Raw genomic sequence first — 22,036 nt, 5'->3', positions numbered from 1 at the left:
CCCTCTCTCCTTCCCTCTCTCTCTCCCTCATTCCCTCTCTCCTTCCCTCTCTCTCGCTCTCTCTCCCTCATTCCCTCTCTCTCCCTCCCTTGCCCTCTCTCTCTGTCTCTCCCTCTCCCTCCCTCTCTCTCCCCCCTTCCCCACTCTCTCCTTCTTTCTCTTTCCACCTCTGTTGTTGTGAAGAACTACAAGCACATAGCGCATCCCTTCAATACAGAAATGTCACGCACACACACAACATGCATGTACGGCCATGCACACTCACCCGCACGCATGCTCACTCGCACTCACACGCACACACACACGCGCGTGTACACTCACACGCATGTATGCGCTCATTCGGACACACGTTCCCGTTACCCAGTCATCATCCCTGTTAATAAACATTTTTATTTAAAAAAAAAAGTGAAACCACAATTTTTAAATTAAGTTTGGTACATCATTTATTCAATTGTTTAATAAATTACATGATTATATTATAAGTGCAATACACAAAATCAAACACTAAGAACAAGAACTATAGGCAAGCATGGAAACACACACACACACACACACACACACACACACACACACACACACACAACAACAACAACAACAACGACAACAAAAACAAACCGTATATAAATATCAGTGCTCGTTAGACTCCGGTGACGTGCAGGGGCTGATGGGTGACGTAATCCGGCACTGCATTCAGCACTGACACTAAGACCATAACATGCAGTGATGAATAAATAACTGTAAATATTATACAAAAAGAAAAATATATACACAAATCATTTTTGCACATTTTCCCCCCAATTTTCTGAAAGGTTCTATAAGCAGTGCACGTTAAGGGAAAAAACACGAGAATATTCTTTCTATTATTTCACGTGTCAGGCTTGTCTTTGGTCTGTTTTGTTTTTGTTGAAAAATTATAGCTGTTTCCATATATGATCATAGAAATTTAAGACCGAGCGCCGACAATATTGTTGTTGTTTTCTCTCAAAATTCACAGTACTGTGTAAATAGTGTTTAAAATTCTGTACGAATAAAATGGCCTCTGCGCTTGTATCAGTGTATTTACTGCATATCTGAGTGGATGTAAATGACTGATATTTTCCAGAAGAAAGATCACTGACTCAAACAACTTTTGAATCAAATTGTACCCCAAAATATCGACACACCGGTTGTGTTTATATACAGAGATTTCTGCCAATCAGGACGAATTCGTTCTACATGAACTGTTTATTTGTGTCCTAAACATGGGCAGCACTTTATAATGGAACAGACATCGATTTACAAAAACATAGCAAGTTATAATTAGCAGGAAAAAAGAACAAGGACATAAGAAACACAAGCTATAAACAAATCAAAACATGCGTGATACACGAACATTTATAAATGAAAAGACAATCTGACAATCACAATGATCGATCAGAACCGAATCCCAAAACCCAATTAAATATCAGTAAAGAAAGCGAAAAGTAAAAATGATAAAGGATTATATCGTGAGATGAATATATTCTTCCTGAAGGAGAGCTGAACTTGTGTAAGATCACCTGTACAGAGAAAGAGGGAACTCGGTAAGAAGTCGTACGTTTTATAAACTGACACTTTTTCATGATTGTAAATCTCTGAAATTTCATAAAATTCTTGATTTCTTGTTGTTTCTGGATGTTTTTTATCTTTTGAATTTCATTCTTACTCACATTCAGGCACAGATGAAGCCGAGCCGTTCATTGCAGTTTCGGTTCATTAAGGTGTTTGTTGTGGTGTTGAGAGCTCCACAGCGATAAGCTGGAGCTGGACATGAAGGCATTGAGACCAGGCTCCCCAGCTGCTCCCCGCTCACCCAGAGCCAAAGTCCATCCACGAAGCGCAGACCGATCCACACGCTGTCTGTCTGCGTCTGCGCCGTCTTTAGATTCAGCTGCTGCAGACTCGACTCGGGGGTCACGGAGGCCAAACCGGTGTAATTAACCCTGCAGTGGTCCAGAGCCTCCTCCCAGGTCTTGCCCTCCTTCAACACGAACTGATAACAGTAGAAACTTCTTGCTTTTGTACAGTCGTAGTTCTGCAGGAATCCTGAATGGTTAGTCATCGTGACCGCACAGTCGTACGGCGATTTTTCAGAAAAACTCACGGCACTAAACCAGTTTGGGAAAGAAAGTGTTTCTCCATCAGACCATATCCAGGTGCCTGATGTTCTGCGAAGCCCGGTCCAACTTCCAGAAGGGACAGATCCAGCTTGATAAAGGCGTGCGTTTTCCTCCACAGTGGTGATGGTGGCCAGGTCTTTGTAGTGTTTTCTACAATATAACTGAGCATCAGACCACTTTAAATGAGAGTTAATGAAAATATATTTTCTTATGAGATCCTCAGCCACACCACAACCCACCGCCAGCAGGAAAATAACAACGAGCGATTTCATCTCGGCTCTGAAGCGTCTGATCTCGCTACGTCTCCTCAAACACAACGTCTCTGCTGCCTGATTCAGATCGTCACACTCGACTTGTTTTCAATATATGCAAAAGCTAAATAAAGAACAGGCTTAAAGGAGGAGAAAAATGAAAGAAAAAGAAAAAAGGGATTCCACCAGATTCCACTTTTGGCCTCTGGTATAAAGAGTTAACAAAGCTTTACTAATGTTCTGAGCTTCAAAAAGAGCAATTTGGATAAAACTATAGTTTTATTAGACACATAGACCTACTGTACACAAGACAACGACAAAAGCTTGACAGTAACACATACAGAGACCAGCCGGAGTCCCGGGTGGCATACTTATACCATGAACTAAAAGTATGTACTCTTTATGTGAAGAAAAGTACATACATTTGAGTGTGTAGTAAAAGAGTATGCAAGGACTGGGACACGCTAACACGTTGTGTAACGGAAGAGAAGGTCGTTGCCTTGAAGAGAACACCGTAAACAACCTCGTCACGCCGTTGCATTCTGCATTAGTATTTATTAATTGTCTTCTATGGAGAAAAAAAATAGTACAGTTCAATGAAAGTTGAATATACATATTTTGAGATATACGAGTCGTCTGGATAGAGATGGTGTGTGTAGCACATGTATAAATGTGTGACCATGAGTGGGGTATGACGTTAGATACATATACATACAAACAGATACGGTACAGTAAGGTAATGCAGATGTACGCTTAAGGATTGGTTGACGATCAACGTATGGGATACGATCCGTGATAGGAATGTGTTTAAAAAGGGGTCAGGGTGTTTTGTATTAAATATGGTGAATAAATGGTGAATTAATAGAGCCATGGAGCGATGTTGGCACCGGACTGTGTGCAGCTCACTTAGGGGAGGAGCTATGCTAAAAGGGCAGAGTCAGTCACCGGTCGTAGGCGGGGCCTGTTCCAACGTGATGTCACGTTGGAGAGAAAACGAAAACGACTCAGTCTGAGACACTTTATGCTTTCTGGGGAATATAAAAAAAGGAGTGTGTGGATTTGTCCATTGTAGGGTAGTCGAGTACACACACTGCCGACACGTTTATGCTCAAACACCACGTAAAAGTGAATTTTTCATAATAAGTCTCCTTTAAAGAACCTTCTTTCTAAGTCTATACCAAGTACCAAGAAGCTAAATGTTAAACTCCTGACAGGACAACTAACTACATGTTAAGAAGAAAATAATGAGGAATAATTTAGTAAGTTCTTCAAGGGTTCTTTAAGGGTTTGCTGGATAATTAAGAAGTCTTAGTTTCCAGAAAAAGTTCTATTCTTACAGCAACCCTTTCTTTGCAGTGTTGCAGAGGAACAAGGAAAGAACCCTTAAAGGTTCTAGATTTTTTAATAGTGTGTTTTATGTCAGAGCTGGAGATGTTCCTGATACTCTGCTGCAGACTGCATTAGGGTCATGAGTGCTTTACTTTCTGGCCCGTCTCTCCTGAAACAAAATTTTACAGTCAAAGTTTTGCCCCAGGTTCTTCAGCTCTTGTGAAGGAAATGTGAGCTCACTTCAGCTAATTTGTGTGACACGCAAAGCTGCTTTTTCAGGGGATTAGCTCCGCATAGCCATATAGTCTTAGTGCACATCTAATAATCGTGTTTCATTTGACTAGTGGGATTGTCGAGTTGTAATAATGTGTAAAATTGTTTGTGCGCAACATCTTGTCCAACTAAATTAGAATTTTGAAACGAATTTATGTTTCTGTCGAGGACTTGACTTATACGTAACATTAGAGTTTTGTACATTTTGAAGCATTTTTATAAAATGTGCTTTCTGATTGTTTAGGAATGAAACACACAGATCAACTGATGTAATGTTGAAAATCATTCATGTGCCACTCAGTGGACATATTCAATATGACATTGAAACTTGAAATATTCATAAATAAACAAACATTCGCTGATGCTCAAAACGGCAACACGATACAACCAGAGCCAGGGGGTGTAAACTTTTGAACAGGATGATCTGTGTAAATTGTTATTATTTTGTTTTCTGGGAAATATATAAATATATTATGAAGGGCGGTACTAAATGGTACAAAAAGATCTTTAAATAAAATAAGATCAATGTACATTGATCATCCTGTTCAAAAGTTTACACCCCCCTGGTTCTAAACTTATCGTGTTGCCTTCTTGAGCATCAGTGAATGTTTGCACTTTTTGTAATAGTTGTGTGCGAGTCCCTCGGTCGTCCTCAGTGTGAATAGATGGATCTCAGCATCATATAGTTACTGTTGGAAAGGGCTCAAATATGCAGAAGATGCTGGAAAAGTAAAGAATGTGCAGGACCTGGAGGATTTTTCTGAAGAACAGCGGCTGGTTTAACTGCTCAGGACAGACAAGGGACTCGTGAACGACTCTCACAAAACATAAGCACATACTGTCAACGTATGTGTCAACGACACGCGGTGTTAAGAATCAAGCGTGTGTGGACTTTTGAAAGGTTCATTTCTGTAAATTCAGGTATTATTGTGTCCGTGGACGATAATTTAAACATCTTGTTATGTGAAACGGCTTCTTCAGGGCAGGACTAAATAAACAAAATGTCAATCTAATGATTCCTCTTTTTTTTCTTCTTCAATTATTAACATTTTTGCAGATTCTGCAAGGGGTGTGTAAATATATGAGCACAGCTGTATATAGTATAGGACTAAACATACCTTTCAATTTGATTTTGTTCAACAATGTTTTATATATTATATATCTGGCCAAACGATTGGTTCCACAATGCCTCGAGCATCACTTACGGGTTCTTTGGCTTCCTTGGAAAATTAAGGCTTCCAAAAAAAAAGGAAATGTTTCTATTAGTGCACAGGGACAAGTGAAGAATTCTTAAAGGTTCTAGATTTTTAAGAGCATGTTGTATATCAGAGCTGGAGCTAGACTGTTGTGTGTTGTCCAGTGGGTTCCTGCATGCGGTACGTTTCTGCCCGTATCTCCTGAAGCAATCGTTTTACAGTCAAAACTTTGCTCCAGGTTCTTTGGCTCATGTCTGTGAAATGTCTGCGCACTTCAGCTAATTTGTCTAACATGCAAAGATGTTTTAGAGCTAACAATAATATTTCAGTTCTCCTTCAGAACGTAACAAAATCAGACTCAGGATGAAATAGACAGATTAATCCATCCGTCCATCCATCTTCTATACCGCTTACTCCTTCTTCAGGGTCACGGGGAACCTGGAGCCTTTCCCAGGGAGCATCGGGCACAAGCCGGGGTACACCCTGGACAGGGTGCCAATCCATCTCTACCGTGCATGTGTTTGGACTGGGGGAGGAAACCGGAGTACCCGGAGGAAACCCCCGCAGCACTGAGAGAACACGCAAACTCCACACACACAGGGCCACGGTGGGAATCGAACCCCCTGGAGGTATGAGGCGAACGTGCTGACCATTAATCCACCGTGCGCCTCTTAGACAGATGAATAATACTCACAAACTTTTAGATGTCACTCAAAGCGCAGGAATATTAAGCATTTTATATACAGTACATACTCACCGTGATTATCAGCATCATCCACCTGGGCTTTTGTCTCATCGCACCTGAGGGAAAGGTCACTCGGGTGTGAAGCCAAAGTCATGACATTCTGGAGATTCTTGTCACGTCTTAAACAAAAGTGAGTTTGTATTTAAAAGAAATCTGAGCATCTGTGCAAATCCGTGTGCAAAATAAGTTGGATTTTGCTCACATTTTTAAGCCTTTGTGTTTATACATGCGTACACAATGTCTTTCTTTTCACAGACGTACGTGCAGGCCTATACTACTACGGATAATATAATCATTTTATCACGCATTTTATTGAGAATCTTAATAAGGATCTTTTACTGAGAGAGAGAGAGAGTTACAGTTACTTCCTTCAACAGCAATTTCACAATAATAGAATACAGCAGCTACTACACTATTACAAATTACAATTCACAGTATTTATTTATTTATTTATTTTACTTCAGTTCATAAAACGTCAAATGACCAGGCAATCTCATGGGTCTCTGTGACCGTCTCAGGGCTAACAGATTTGTTTGCCAGATCATCAGTCATTTCAGTGGGTATCTCCAAAATTTGTGATTGTCCAAAGCCACATTGGCTTCACTAGAAATGTCCCCTGTCCTTGTTTCCTCCATTTCTTTAGCCACTGCAGGAGATGTATTGTCAGAAAAGTCACAATCAGATATTTACAGTCCATTACCTCAACTGCAGTGGCACTCTGTTGTGAGAGAATTGGTACTTGGCGTGGGAGGTCGCCTTGTCGAGCTCAGACGGGAGAAAGTGTCTTGGGAGGCCGTCTGGTCGACCTCAGACAGGAACATGGCTTGGGGGGTCACCTCATTGAGCTCTAGCAGGAACTTGACTTTATGCTGGACCTCTGGAACTGAGACCGCCTCGTGGGTCTCAGGTTAGAGTTCTGGAGACGAGGTCGCCATGCTGACCTCCAGCTGGAACTCGGCAGGTGAGACCACTTCGTGGTCAAGGAATAATGAATAAAGAAAAGCTGAAATGCAACGGCGTGACGAGGTTGTTTACGGTGTTCTCTTCAAGGCAACGACCTTCTCTTCCGTTACACAACGTGTTAGCGTGTCCCAGTCCTTGCATACTCTTTTACCACACACTCAAATGTATGTACTTTTCTTCACATAAAGAGTACATACTTTTAGTTCATGGTATAAGTATGCCACCCGGGACTCCGGCTGGTCTCTGTATGTGTTACTGTCAAGCTTTTGTCGTTGTCTTGTGTACAGTAGGTCTATGTGTCTAATAAAACTATAGTTTTATCCAAATTGCTCTTTTTGAAGCTCAGAACATTAGTAAAGCTTTGTTAACTCTTTATACCAGAGGCCAAAAGTGGAATCTGGTGGAATCCCTTTTTTCTTTTTCTTTCATTTTTCTCCTCCTTTAAGCCTGTTCTTTATTTAGCTTTTGCATATATTGAAAACAGCCTGAGTGTGACAATCTGAATCTGGCAGCAGAGACGTTGTGTTTGAGGAGATGTAGCGAGATCAGACGCTTCAGAGCCGAGATGAAATCGCTCGTTGTTATTTTCCTGCTGGCGGTGGGTTGTGGTGTGGCTCAGGATCTCATAAGAAAATATATTTTCATTAACTCTCCATTAAAGTGGTCTGATGCTCAGTTATATTGTAGAAAACACTACAAAGACCTGGCCACCATCACCACTGTGGAGGAAAACGCACGCCTTTATCAAGCTGGATCTGTCCCTTCTGGAAGTTGGACCGGGCTTCGCAGAACATCAGGCACCTGGATATGGTCTGATGGACAAAAACTTTCTTTCCCAAACTGGTTTAGTGCCGTGAGTTTTTCTGAAACATCGCCGTACTACTGTGCGGTCACGATGACTAACCATTCAGGATTCCTGCAGAACTACGACTGTACAAAAGCAAGAAGTTTCTACTGTTATCAGTTCGTGTTGAAGGAGGGCAAGACCTGGGAGGAGGCTCTGGACCACTGCAGGGTTAATTACACCGGTTTGGCCTCCGTGACCCCCGAGTCGAGTCTGCAGCAGCTGAATCTAGAGACGGCGCAGACGCAGACAGACAGCGTGTGGATCGGTCTGCGCTTCGTGGATGGACTTTGGCTCTGGGTGAGCGGGGAGCAGCTGGGGAGCCTGGTCTCAATGCCTTCATGTCCAGCTCCAGCTTATCGCTGTGGAGCTCTCAACACCACGACAAACACCTTAATGAACCGAAACTGCAATGAACGGCTCGGCTTCATCTGTGCCTGAATGTGAGTAAGAATGAAATTCAAAAGATAAAAAACATCCAGAAACAACAAGAAATCAAGAATTTTATGAAATTTCAGAGATTTACAATCATGAAAAAGTGTCAGTTTATAAAACGTACGACTTCTTACCGAGTTCCCTCTTTCTCTGTACAGGTGATCTTACACAAGTTCAGCTCTCCTTCAGGAAGAATATATTCATCTCACGATATAATCCTTTATCATTTTTACTTTTCGCTTTCTTTACTGATATTTAATTGGGTTTTGGGATTCGGTTCTGATCGATCATTGTGATTGTCAGATTGTCTTTTCATTTATAAATGTTCGTGTATCACGCATGTTTTGATTTGTTTATAGCTTGTGTTTCTTATGTCCTTGTTCTTTTTTCCTGCTAATTATAACTTGCTATGTTTTTGTAAATCGATGTCTGTTCCATTATAAAGTGCCGCCCATGTTTAGGACACAAATAAACAGTTCATGTAGAACGAATTCGTCCTGATTGGCAGAAATCTCTGTATATAAACACAACCGGTGTGTCGATATTTTGGGGTACAATTTGATTCAAAAGTTGTTTGAGTCAGTGATCTTTCTTCTGGAAAATATCAGTCATTTACATCCACTCAGATATGCAGTAAATACACTGATACAAGCGCAGAGGCCATTTTATTCGTACAGAATTTTAAACACTATTTACACAGCACTGTGAATTTTGAGAGAAAACAACAACAATATTGTCGGCGCTCGGTCTTAAATTTCTATGATCATATATGGAAACAGCTATAATTTTTCAACAAAAACAAAACAGACCAAAGACAAGCCTGACACGTGAAATAATAGAAAGAATATTCTCGTGTTTTTTCCCTTAACGTGCACTGCTTATAGAACCTTTCAGAAAATTGGGGGGAAAATGTGCAAAAATGATTTGTGTATATATTTTTCTTTTTGTATAATATTTACAGTTATTTATTCATCACTGCATGTTATGGTCTTAGTGTCAGTGCTGAATGCAGTGCCGGATTACGTCATCCATCAGCCCCTGCACGTCACCGGAGTCTAACGAGCACTGATATTTATATACGGTTTGTTTTTGTTGTTGTGTGTGTGTGTGTGTGTGTTTCCGTGCTTGTCTATAGTTCCTGTTCATGTTCTTAGTGTTTGTTTTTGTGTATTGCACGTTTTAAAACCGTCATCTGCACTTGTATCCGCCTCAGACTCCAATCCCTGACATTTTAGAAACACAATTTTGAAACCAAAATGTATTTTGCCTTCCATTTAGATACTGGTTTAATTTATTTTCAGTTCATCTAGGAACCTATTTACAACCATTTCACTTTGATTGGCAGTAGGCTCGTACCCGGGGCATCTGTAACAACCTGTTTGAACTACATGTATGGCGTTCGCTCTGACGCTCCTTCTTCCTTTGATTACCACATGAATCACATTCAGATGGTTTGATTACTCGCCTTTCCACTTTGCATCTCGCTGTCTGTTTTGCTTTGCTGTGTCCTGTGATGCTGGATACTCTACTCCTATACCTGCCTGATCAATACTTTCGTCTTGCTGTTCGTCCTCAACATCACTATCTGAGCCGTGCTTCGATATTTTCTCCATTAGGAATCCTTTCCTCATCGCCGTCTTCCCCTAACTGCTCCAAGTCACTTGTATTACCATGCACAAGGACTTTCACCACATCCTGAACACTTTCTTGCCATCTAAAAATACTCAAAATATATATTCACATCATGAATGTATTCTCTAGAATACCATTCGGACAGAACACTTGCATCCCTGTCTGAATCTGTGTCATAACACTAAATGCTGTATCTTGTTTGATACCCACATTGTCAACACAATTTTACTAAAAAATAAATCACACAACATTAAATAATATTTAATTCATCCATTAATTATGAACTAATATACTGCTGGTGGTATGGATGTTTTAGCAGTCTCCGGTGGCCAGTGTTATCTGCTTTGCTGTGATGTGCTGCTGGTGAGGTGGCATTGGGTCTTGTGTTGCCAACAAACTGAACAAGTGGGTGAGGAAGGCCAGCTTTGTGGTAGGGATGGAACTGGACATGGTGGAGGAATTGACTGGGAAGAGGATGAGAGGGAAGCTGAAAGCTATCATGGACAATCCTTCTCATCCTCTCTACGCTGAGCTGAGGAGGCTCAGGAGCACGTTCAGGAACAGTGCCTCAAAACGTCTGGGGAACTCTTTCGTGCCATCAGCCATCAGATTTTTCAGAGGGAAGAGTTTGTGGATGTGTGTCTCTGATGGTGTATGGATACCACAAAAAGCCTAACCCTGCTGAAAAAACCCAATAGAGATCATTACAGAAAGTGTAATGGTTGTAATGGGAATTGTTTTGGTTTTAATGGAAACTATGATGGTCCTTGTGTGTCTCTACTGGTAATGTGTTGGGTTCTATTGGTGGCATGTTTATGCCTTGTGGAAATTGATTAAAAAAAAAAAAAATTCAATCCTAATAAAATATGGCCCAAAACACAGAGCATTTGGTTTTAATGGTATTTGTAGTGGAAACCATTAGAGTTTCTGTAATGGTTTCTGTTGTTCTTTTCTGCAGGGAAGTAACTGGAACTATTCTAAATACCTGCTGCTGTCCAGCATGTGGAGCCACAGCACACTGATCAGGAAACACCCTTTTATCGGGTTCTTCATAGAACTATTATGGATTCATAGTTATTCTAGTTGATAATAAGATTGCCCCTTTAAACTCCCGGGAATCTCTTTAAATCTAGAACCGTTAAGGGCTCTTCAGCTTGTCCTTCAAAGGAACCCTTAATTTTGTATGTTCTGTGTATTTCCCTATCAGAAAGGGCTCCACATAGAAGGTTAAGAACCCTTAGTTTTCCACTGAACCCTCAGGCTTTAAACATTTTCTATGAACACAGACATTCAACAGAACGCATGATGTGCCATGGATTAATACTTTTAAAATAGTAACGGTTAGGAAATGGCTGTGGTATTGTATGTGGCTGTGGTAACTGTAATAACTATATAAATAGATATAATAATGGGATATTAATCATTTTGGGCCGTGTGGTTATTGGAAAACAATCAACTTCAGCTTAGTAACAGCAACCACATCACACAAGTTCAGATTACTCGTTACTTCTGGCAATAGGCGTGAAGTGCTAAATAGAGTTAGCATGTGATTAGCAAGTGGTATAAGCTATGCTGATGATTAGCGATAATTGTAGAGTGACACATTATTTGGATATAAACGGTAATGGAAATTCACGATAGCAGACGACATGTTCATAAGAAGTGGTACAAACTATTATTAAAGGGATCAGGCAAAATATCTGTGACATATTTGTGTTAAATTGTTGCGTCAGTGTGAGTTATTGTAATGTTTGTTTATGGTGGTGAACGTTTAATAAAATGATAAAGAATTTCTTCCATACATTCTCAATGTGCAAATTATAAAGAACTGTTCAGGTTTTAATCACAAATGAAAGTTTCTTTTCCAGTTTTGTTTATTTTGCACTTCAGCACCAAGTTTTGTTTATTTCACTTTTGCATGCATATCAAATGAAATGAAAATGACCCGAGTGTGACAGGGTTTGTTGGACACTGTGTTGTGAGATGTTCTGTTTAGGCATTGTGTTGAGGTGTTGTGTAGAGGTGTAGTGTTGAGATGTTGTGTAGAGACGTTGTGTTGAGGCTTTGTGTTATGTTTTGTAGATACATTGTGTTGAGGTGTTGTGTTGTGGTGATATTTTGTGTAGAGACGTTGTGTTGAGGCGTTGTGTTGAAGTGTTGTATTGAGGACTCATTACACCGCTTTGGCATCCGGGTCGAACCTGCAGCAGCTGAAACACATGGAACATGATCTTTGCAGGAAGACACCAAGACAAGAAGATTATAAAATAACTTAAATAAAAATATTTCCACAAATTCCCCATCAGATTTATTTAGGACATAAATGTTAGTTTAAACTTAAGAATGTTATCACTGTGGGATTGTTTTATAGGGGTCATTTTTCAAGGTAAGCCTCAGTGTTTTTTTTACATAGAGCCCCCAGGTGAAGTAGTTAATATTAGTTCTTATATTAGTTCTTACTCTTATATTGACCTAAAAATGGGCAAGGAGACGAGTCCATATTAGTTCATAAAATTATATTAAAAACATAAAAACACAACATTAAAATTTTTTTGTAGATATTTGCATTTTTGTTTTTCCCCTCAATTAAGAAATTCGTGCTGTAATGCATGTTGGAAGCCAGAGTTATGACATCCTGGAGATTCCGGTTACATGTTCAGCAAAAGTGGATTTGCATTTTAAAGAAATTTTATTATGAAAATCTGAGTACAAACTGAAGTTCCTCAGGGTCACATACGGAGCCTGCCAAAATTCAAACACAATCACAAATCCCTTTGCATTTGCATTTCCTAGGACTTAGCACAGACAACTGCTAATCAGTGTTGGGGGCGGGACTGTACTATGGGGTGTGAGTGTATTTCTAAGTGACGTAACTCACTTTGAATTTTGTCAGGCTCCAGAGGAAGTGAAATAGCAAACGGAGTAGTTGCTTTTGTTATTTCAGTATGACAGGGTCGTGTAACACACAAGAAATGCAATTGCAGTATGACAGGGTCGTGTAACACACAGGAAATGCAATTGCAAATGTGTTTCCATTTGAAATTTGGCAGACACTGTACATTCGTGTAAATGAAAATGCAAATGATAATAATGCAAATTGTGTTTCGTTTGAATTATGTCACAATTTATGCGTCCACAAGTAAGAAATGCAATTGCAAATACAGTTTGCAATTACTTTTGAAAATGGTCAAAAAAAAATCTTCCATAATAAAGGATAATACCCCCTGGCATTGTCTTTAGTCTATAGTAAAAAAAATAATAAAATTGCATTGGCCTTGCTATTCCATGTCACGTAATGGAGGCTGAGATGGAAGCAAGTGCAGGTAAGGCAGTTTAATGAGAAGACAAATCCACAGGGTTAGGCAATAACCACAGACAGACAAGGATCAAACAATCATGCAAACAATCCAAATTAGGCAATGCAGTGAATCAAAGTCAAGGGAATAACAAAATTTTAAAAAAAAAACACTCCCTACTCGGCAGTCCTGGATCTCAGGGCAAAATGTCTTCACAGCCGCTCAGGTCCCGAGGCAGGCATAGTCCCACAGTTAGCAGGCTTCTCAAGGAGCCGAGGAGCAGGCATGAGGCTGGGGCAGGTTGGCCGGGGTCCCTAGACAGTACCCGGGTGTGGGAAGCTGGATCGTCAGCTTCAGTGGAACAGGAAGGCAGAGCGACGTCCTCAGCAGAAGAGGATGGCAGAACTTGGCCGTGTTAGCAGACCCGGACACGAGCAAAACTTGGTTGGCCGTGTCATCAGGCTCAGGTGAAAGCATAATGTTGTGGTAGTGAGGTCAGCCTAGGACAGGACCATGGCTTGAGAGGCCGCCTTGTCGGCCTCGGACAGGACCATGGCTTGAGAGGCCGTCTTGTCAGCCTCAGAAAGGACCATGGCTTGGGAGGCCACCTTGTCGGCCTCAGACAGGACCATGGCTTGGGAGGCTGCCTCGACGGCCTCGGACAGGACCATGGCTTGGGAGGCCCCCTTGTCGGCTTCAGACAGGAACAGGGCTTGGGAGACCGTCTCTTCACCCTCAGACAGGAACTTGGCGTCAGAGGTCTCCTCGTTGACCTCAGACAGGAACTTGGCATGGGAGACCGTCTCGTTGACCTCCAGCTGGAGCTCGGCAAGTGAGACCACATCGTGGGTCTCAGGTTGGAGCTCTGGAGATGAGGTCGCCAGGTTGACTTCCAGCTGGAGCTCTGCAGGTGAGACCACCTCATGGGTCAAAGCTGGAGCTTGGCTCTTGATTATGGGTGCGCCAGTTGGCTTTGAAACATTCCTGGGGGCAGAAATATAATTAGTGTATCCCAAGTTTACTGCATGTTGGACACTGTAAGGTGGTTTCTTTACGGCAGCCCTTGGTCTTGCATGCCTGCATCACCCCTACTGCCACCCTGTTAGCCTGGCATTGGAGCTCAGCGGTGGAGACCACCCTGTCGATCCACTCATAAAACGTGTGGAACGGTAGATCAGGCTCTGACTTCACTCATAAGTTTATCCAGGTTGCAGTTCTGCCCTGGATTCCCAACCACCTTTAGAAATAGTTCTGCCAGCTGAGTTACATTGTTGAGGACACTGGACCCTGTATTGGCCAGATGCCCCCAAAAACATTCATGTCAGTCCAGTCTCCCGAGTGGATGGATATAGACCTTTCGGATCTGAATTATGGATCGTGCGACTACCCGAAGCAGTTCCTGTTCCACTGCCAAATGTACTTTTCAAGCCTGGCGAACCCCAAGCCAGACAAGAGGCAGTGACTCAGGTTCATTGTGTCCCGGCTTTATGGCCCAGCCTACCAATGTCACCTCATGGAAACTGGACTGACATGAATGGTGGCCAGACATCCCTATGTATGGTGGCATGACGATCTCCTCGCTGTCCTGCTGCTTCCATGTTGGGTCGAAGTATTCTGTCATCATAAGGAGGGGCAGACAGAAGCAACTGCAGGTATGGCAGTTTAATAAAATAACAAGTGCAAAGGATCATGAACAGGCAGAGGTCAGGCGATCAGGCAATCAGTACAAACAGGGCAGGGCAAAGAGACGAGGTCATAAACGTAAGCAAAGTCAAAAACCAGAATAAAAAGACAAGGTACAAAGTCTTTGTATACACAGAGACACTGGGCAACTGAGCGTATACTTCATGAACGAATGACAGTCTCTTAAAAAGAGTAGTGTGAGTATGTGTATGATTGGAAACAGGTGACTCTTGCAACAGGTGTCACATGCAAAAAAAAACACCTTGTAAACTCATACTGTTTATGTTGAGATCCAGAAGTGATGACATCTACAGCAAGGAGAAAGGCTTCTACTTTGTTTTGTAAATTAGCAGTGAAGCTGTATGTGTTCACAGGCACATTTACACAGAAAATGCATAATTTAAGAAAATCCAGGTATTTGTGCAGGTAACTTTCGCATGCTATATCTCACTCTGTATAAGCTCGTATCACTCGTCAATGTCAACCTTGATTGACCGTCCTCAAGTCTCTGTGATTTTATATATTTTGTGAACATTTTTTGTCATAGATAGTAGCGTTTTGCACAAGTCAGGTGTGATAGCCGCTCCACTTCATTTTGTTTGAGGTTGTCTTTTGTCATCCTGAATTACCAAAAGCTACAGTCACAAGCCCCTGTTGTGTTGTTTCTGACATTCCAAATTCGTTCTGCAGAATAGTAGCTGGTTTTTCCATATGCTTGCTTACTTTCCTTTTGCATCTGTTTTAAATGGATTTAACATGACCTTAAATGTCGTGGTCTGAGTTGGTGGAAATGTTGTGTTGAGAGGTTGTGTAGAGACGTCCAGAGCTCAGATGCTTCAGAGCAGAGATGAAATCGCTCCTTTTTGTTTTCCTGTTGGCGGTCGGATGTGGTGCGGTCGGAGGTCTGATTAGAGAATATATGTTCATTCGCACCCCAGCACAGTGGTCTGATGCTCGTTTGTATTGCAGAACACACTCCAAAGATCTGGCCAACGTTACCACTATGGAGGAAAACCAACGCCTCATAGAGTCTGGATCCGGTTCTCAAGGTTGGCTCGGGCTGCGCCTATACAATACAACCACCTGGACTTTTTTCACAAACTGGTGTGATGATTGCCCTAATATGAACGTCAAATGTGTTTACACCAATCGTTCAGGATTCTGGAATACGAACTTCTGCATGAACATGATGAGTTTCTACTGTTATCGGTTCCTGATCCTGGTGAAGGAGAACAAGACCTGGGAGGAGGCTCTGGACCACTGCAGGACTTATTACACCGGTTTGGCCTCCGTGACCTCCGAGTCGAGTCTGCAGCAGCTGAATCTAGAGACGGTGCAGACGCAGACAGAGAGCGTGTGGACCGGCCTGCGCTTCATAAATGGACAATGGCTCTGGGTGAGCGGGGAGCAGCTGGGGAGCCTGGTCTCAATGCCTTCATGTCCAGCTCCAGCTTATCGCTGTGGAGCTCTCAACACCACGACAAACACCTTAATGAACCGAAACTGCAATGAACGGCTGAACTTCGTCTGCTACTGGACGTGAGTAAAGAAAATCTAGAAACAGCAATAACAACACAAACAATACTGGAGATAACATTTGAGGTTTACAATTTACATGAAAAAGTGTCGGTTTATAAAACGTATATCGTCTTACTGAGTTCTCTCTTTCTCTGTACAGGTGATCTTACACAAGTTCAACTCTCCTTCAGGAAGAATATATTCATCTCACAATATAATCCTTTATTATTTTTACTTTTAGCTTTCTTTACTGATATTTAATTGGGTTTGGGGTTTAGGTCCTGATAGAAGAACTGCATCTGACCTGAGGAGTTTATTTGTTGGTGAAAGGCTCAGCTATTATAATAATGTAGAAAAGTACACACTATAAACTTTATTACATTATAACTTTATTTGATCTGTTAACAATTTTTACTTCACTGTAATCATCAAAGGTCCTTGTACCTGGTTTCAAAATTGAAAAACAAAATTTAAATGACGACGTGTTCATTTTTTTTTTTAATACTGACTATTAAATTACTAATTAACTATGTTTAAACCCAATTTCTGCTCAAAAAATGCTCAATATTTCAAATATGACTCATTTATACTTTCTTCCCGCCTTATTTTTTGAGTTAGAGTTATTTTGTTTTGTGGCATGTTCGCATTTAACCTGAGTTTAATTTATCTAAGTGAAAAACCTGCAGAATCCATCGGTGGCTTCGCTCTGAGACGTTCATTACATGCTTCTCAAAGGCAGTAAGACGGACCAGGGTGTAAGAGGGTAAGAGGTAAGAAGCCCTTCCTCAAACTTCTCAACACACATCCTGCCTCAAATTGCTTTTAACCAACACTTAAATCGTAAAAATAAAAAAAATAAAAAAATAAAAAAAAGTTTAATGTTGTCTTTGCCTGTGTTCTGACTGAGTGGGCAAGACAGGCGTCTGGGTGGGCTCAGAACACCCCTGCCCATTTCTAGGTCCAGCCCCAAACGTCGACATTGTCCATGCGTTAATTAAACTGACTTATAACTATTAACATACAAAAGTCCTTTAAAAACAGACATTTTACATTCTAAATGCTGTAGCAGGCTCACAACGAGACGCCTGGTCTATTAAAATAATTGAGTATTGCATTTGTATAAAGGGAGGCATTGACAAAATCTCACCTGTAGTACATCAGTCTGGCCACTAGGAACCTACTACAACTTCTGGAATGTGAAAAAAAGGTGAATTACATCTTTAAAACTTTAGAAATATAAGATAGAGATTAGCCTTTAGAGTGTAAAAACGTGTGTTTTTAAATGACTTTTGTATGTTAAAACTTATGTCACTTTACTTGATGCTTGAACAACATTGACGTTTTTCCTCAGTGGGCGGATTTGCCAGACGGTCCCTTAGGCAACTTGGAAACATAGGCTAGTTATTTAATTGTCGATATTACAACAAAAAATGAATGAACGCATTTTTATTTTATTTTGTTTTTCAATTTTGAAACCGAAAACGAATGAACACATCATACACGGACCGTCAATGAAAAACCTTTCTTCTTCTTTTTTTTCGTTTTATGAATGTTAATGTATTATGTAGCCTATATTTAAATTTGTAAATTGATATTTGCTCCATTAAAAAAATCCCTCCTAGTTTAGGATACAATAAACAGTTTGTTTGGATTTAATTCGTCCTGAATGGTGAAAATCTCTGCATTCAAACAGCCATTATGTCGAAATTTTGGGGGGAAATGTCATTGAAAATGTCATTTGAGTTAATTGTTCAGTCTAGTGGTCATGTGGTGTATTACAGCTGCGGGATTCGACTCCATGACGTAATCTTTTATAATCCTGTATATTTATCTATATCTGTGTTAATCTGTTTAAGGACAGATAATGAGCTTTTTTAAAAATATATATATATATATATTTTAAGGTTATTTAAATTTTATTAAAGTATTTTTTTCATGTTGCCCGAGGGAAAACAACACACACTAATGACAAACACAAACCATAATATAAGCACCATAAAAAAAAAAAATAAATAAAAATAAAAATAAAAACATTTGACCATCTGACTTTTTAGAGAGTTTTACTACGCAAGTGTTAAGTGACACGTTCTGGAAAAACCCTAATAAATTGTCAACTGAACGTGTGTGAAGTGGAACCTGTACTGATAAAAGCCTGCCACTAGGTGGAACTGATTAACAAATCTGTAGTTTCAAGACTCAAGTTTATTGTCAGGTGCACAAGTACAGTGTACAACATGCAATGAAATTCTACATCACACAATAAACACAAACATACATTAGATATATCGTGACACGGTTAAGACGACTGGACAGTTGCTCTCGGGCTTCATCAAACACCAGCATGTGAAGACACTTCTTCATGAAACTAGACCAACATCGTCACATAGTCTGAGAACACACCGAAATCTTATTTTGTTTCACTAGCAGGATGCTAAATTCTAATTAAACCATTTCTCCACAAACTCCAGGCTGGAATCATGCAGAACATTTTACACATAACATTAAGGATTTGTTGTTTCCATCCATCCATCCATCTTCTACCTCTTACTCCTTCTTCAGGGTCACGGGGAACCTGGAGCCTATCCCAGGGAGCATGGGGCACAAGGCGGGGTACACCCTGGACAGGGTGCCAGTGGATTTGTTGTTTGTATTTTGTAAAATGCTCTTTCTGATTGTTTAATATTAGAGCTAAAAAAAAAGAGTTGAGAAATTTTTGATGTCACTCCAAATGACATTAATATTAAACATATATATCCAGTACGGTTCTTGTTTGGGTTTTTCCGTGTTCCTTAACCAGAAGTAAAATTTTAGCGTTTTTTAAATTGAAAATGGCATTTAAAGATTTCATTTCTACTCCACTGAAAGACTCTGTGCATACCTCTACATTTATAGCCTGATCTACTGATGGAAAAACCACACTACTGACTGAATTATCTAGAAAAGTAACTTGCGGCGTTTAAATACACGCTTCGTCATCGTCTCTTCACTCCGCTGATCTCTGTTCGTCTGATCCTGTTCACCCACGTCTCTTCTGTTGGATCCAGTTCTTGTAATAAAATCGTTTTTTTGTTTTTCGCACCAATTCCCAATTCGCAAGAAATTCCCAGGAGGTCATCAGTTTCTGAAATACTCAAACCAGCCCGTCTGGCACCAACAGCTACGCCACGGTTAAAGTCACAGAGATCACACTTTCTCTTAATAATATAACAACAATAGCAGTTTTACACCGTAGTAACGTCAATATTTAATGAATAATAATATATTATACAATTATTCCTAGTGACATTTAGTGCAAGGTGACTTGTTACAGCAGGACAGCTTCGTAGTGATTGCAGAGTGCTGCCTAGCCCGCCTGGTTAATAACAGAAACTCCCCGTGGAAAGAAGCTGTTTCAGTGGCGTGCAGTTTTGCTTATCATGGAGTGGAATTGCTTTCCTGATGGAGGTTTTGGAGTAGGTCAGTAGCAGGGTGGGAGGTGCCAGCAACCTTCCAGGAAGCTGCACCAAACCAGACAGCGACGGCAGGCATAAGGAAGCTTTCTACAGTGGCACTGTAGAATTGTACCAGTGAAGCCTGGGGTAGATGGAACTTTGCCAGCTGTTGTAAGAGACACGTCCTTTGCTGAGTTTTCTTCTTGATGACTGAAGTACAGTTGCAATCAAAAATGTTTGCGATGAACAAATCCAACAAAAGCAACTGAAATAGTTCAACACGACGAGCGCTTCAAGCGGTTTCCCCAAATTCAACTGAAAATGCAACTTATAATGACTTCTCCAGTCTCAGAATGATTCACTCCCCTTAAAAGAATTCTTATTTTAAGAATTTATTCTTTGTGCTTCGTTGTTTGCCTGTTCTGTTTATTTACATTTACATTTACATTTATTCATTTAGCGGACACTTTTATCCAAAGCGACTTACAAATGAGTAAACACGAGCAAATACAAGGGTGATTGTTTCTCTTCTGGATGAGTTCCTGGTGGGCGTGGCATATATGGCCCTGCATCGCTCGCAGCGCTGACTGTGAGGTGTGTAAGTCTAAAGTCATTAATCTGGCATGTCCACACCACACAGGTCTAGCGATTGGACGCTCCAGTTTATCAGCTCAACGTGCCACTCATTGGACATTGGTTGCTCTGTTTGGAGTGATGTTATTTTGTGTTAAGGATCTCGGTCTCGGATCTGGATACTGCTGAAGTGTGGTGCACAGTGGGTTGAGGTTCTCTCAGTTGTGTAATTGGGAGTGTGTGGGTTAAGTGTCTTTGCTAGACAGGTTCTGCTTGGATTGAGGGCGACGTGCCTGGAGCCTTAGATTAGGAGACATCACTGACCTTTATGTCAGATGATGAAGATTGTAGTGCTCCAGTTCTGAGTGGCCAGGGTTCGGAAATGCTCTGATAAAATGCTTCCTGTCAGAAAGGACGTTTGTGATCCACATACAGATGGAAGCAGGTACATGCAGACTTTCCCTTGTAGGAGCTTAGGGATGATGGTATTGAAGGCTGAGCAGAAACTTATGAAAGGGAATCCTGGCGCATATGCTTGGAGAGTCTAGGTGCTTTATTATGAAGTGAAGCCCAATATTAACTGATATCATCTACAGATTTTTGGCTCAGTGGCTCAGTGTCCAAAATCGTGTCCCGGCACAGTGATGAGATGTGTAGTGTGATCTCTGTTGGTACAAACAACCTCTTGTACCACTCCTTTCTACAGCACCGCTGAATGAGTCTTCTAGTAAAGGAGCTGAAGTTCATGGAGGGGATGCTGTTTGTTGTTCAGTATGGCTGCGAGTTTATTGACTGTCCTCTTTTCCACCATCAACTCCAAACCATCCAGAGAGCGGCCTAAGACCGAGCCAGCCTTCTTGATCAGTTTGTTGAGGTTTTTTTGCATCTCCAGTTCTGATGCTACCTCCCCATCATACTGCTGCAAAGAAGACTGCACTGGTTACCACAAACTAGTAGAAGGTCTCTAACATCTTGCTGCAAACATTGAAGGACCTGAGCTTCCTCAGAAAGTAGAGTCTGCTCATCCCTTTCTTGTACACAGCCTCTGAGTTGACCTTCCAGACCAGCTTGTGGTCGAGATGGACACCAAGGTATCTGGAGGTGTCAACCTGCCCAACATCCTGACGCATGATGGTAATGGGGCTGGGTGTGGTCCTCTTCCTCCTGTAGTCCACCACCATCTCCTTGGTTTTGGCAACATTGAGGCGCAGATGGTTCTTCCAGCACCACTCCACAAAGTTGTTGACCAGGTCCCTGTACTTCTCTTCCTGTCCATCCCTTATGCACCTGACTACCACAGTGTTGAGATGGAGATGAAGATGGCAGAGATCTGAACTGACCTGTACTGAAGGCCTGTGGTGTACAGGGTGAAGATGAAGGGGAGAGCCCGGTTCCCTGTAGTGCTCCTGTTCTGCTCAGCAGGTGCTCAGACATGTAGGTTCCCAAACGCACAAACTGGAGTCTTTCCAATAGGTAGCTGGTGACCCCAAAGACCTTCATGATAAGAGGTGAAGGCTACTGGTCTGTATTCATTAAGGCCATTAATCTTTGAGGGGTTTTTTTTGGAACTGGGGCGATGACAGATGTCTTGAAACATGCCGGAACAGTATTTAGCTACAATGACCACTTGAATACGTGAAGCTTGGGGACTGCTGATCAGAACAGTATTTGAGGGCTCCAGGTGCAACAGAGTCAGGGCTGGCAACTTTCTTAAATTGTCTTCTCACCT

The 22,036-nt window shown here is 41.3% G+C and overlaps 2 protein-coding genes across 2 annotated transcripts; one reads left to right on the top strand and one right to left on the bottom strand.

The window, feature by feature from the left end:
* Window positions 1-421: 421 nt before the first annotated feature.
* LOC108264186 (C-type lectin mannose-binding isoform) lies at window positions 422-2,925 on the bottom strand. Its single transcript, XM_017465520.3, has 2 exons — window positions 1,689-2,925; window positions 422-1,538 (listed from the first exon to the last, which is right to left on the bottom strand). The coding sequence occupies exon 1, from the start codon at window positions 2,408-2,410 to the stop codon at window positions 1,691-1,693; it is 720 nt and encodes a 239-aa protein (XP_017321009.1). The 5' UTR covers window positions 2,411-2,925; the 3' UTR covers window positions 422-1,538; window positions 1,689-1,690.
* Window positions 2,926-14,079: 11,154 nt separating this feature from the next.
* Window positions 14,080-18,234, top strand: LOC108264176 (macrophage mannose receptor 1). Its single transcript, XM_017465506.3, has 2 exons — window positions 14,080-16,324; window positions 16,464-18,234. Exons 1-2 carry the CDS (start codon window positions 15,633-15,635, stop codon window positions 16,465-16,467), a joined length of 696 nt encoding a protein of 231 aa, XP_017320995.1. The 5' UTR covers window positions 14,080-15,632; the 3' UTR covers window positions 16,468-18,234.
* Window positions 18,235-22,036: the final 3,802 nt, after the last annotated feature.

This window comes from Ictalurus punctatus, chromosome 4 (assembly GCF_001660625.3).
Source record: "Ictalurus punctatus breed USDA103 chromosome 4, Coco_2.0, whole genome shotgun sequence".
Classification (NCBI taxonomy): Eukaryota; Metazoa; Chordata; class Actinopteri; order Siluriformes; family Ictaluridae; genus Ictalurus; species Ictalurus punctatus.
The sequence above is the reverse complement of the archived record's forward strand: the minus strand, read 5'-3'. Positions and strand labels throughout refer to the sequence as shown.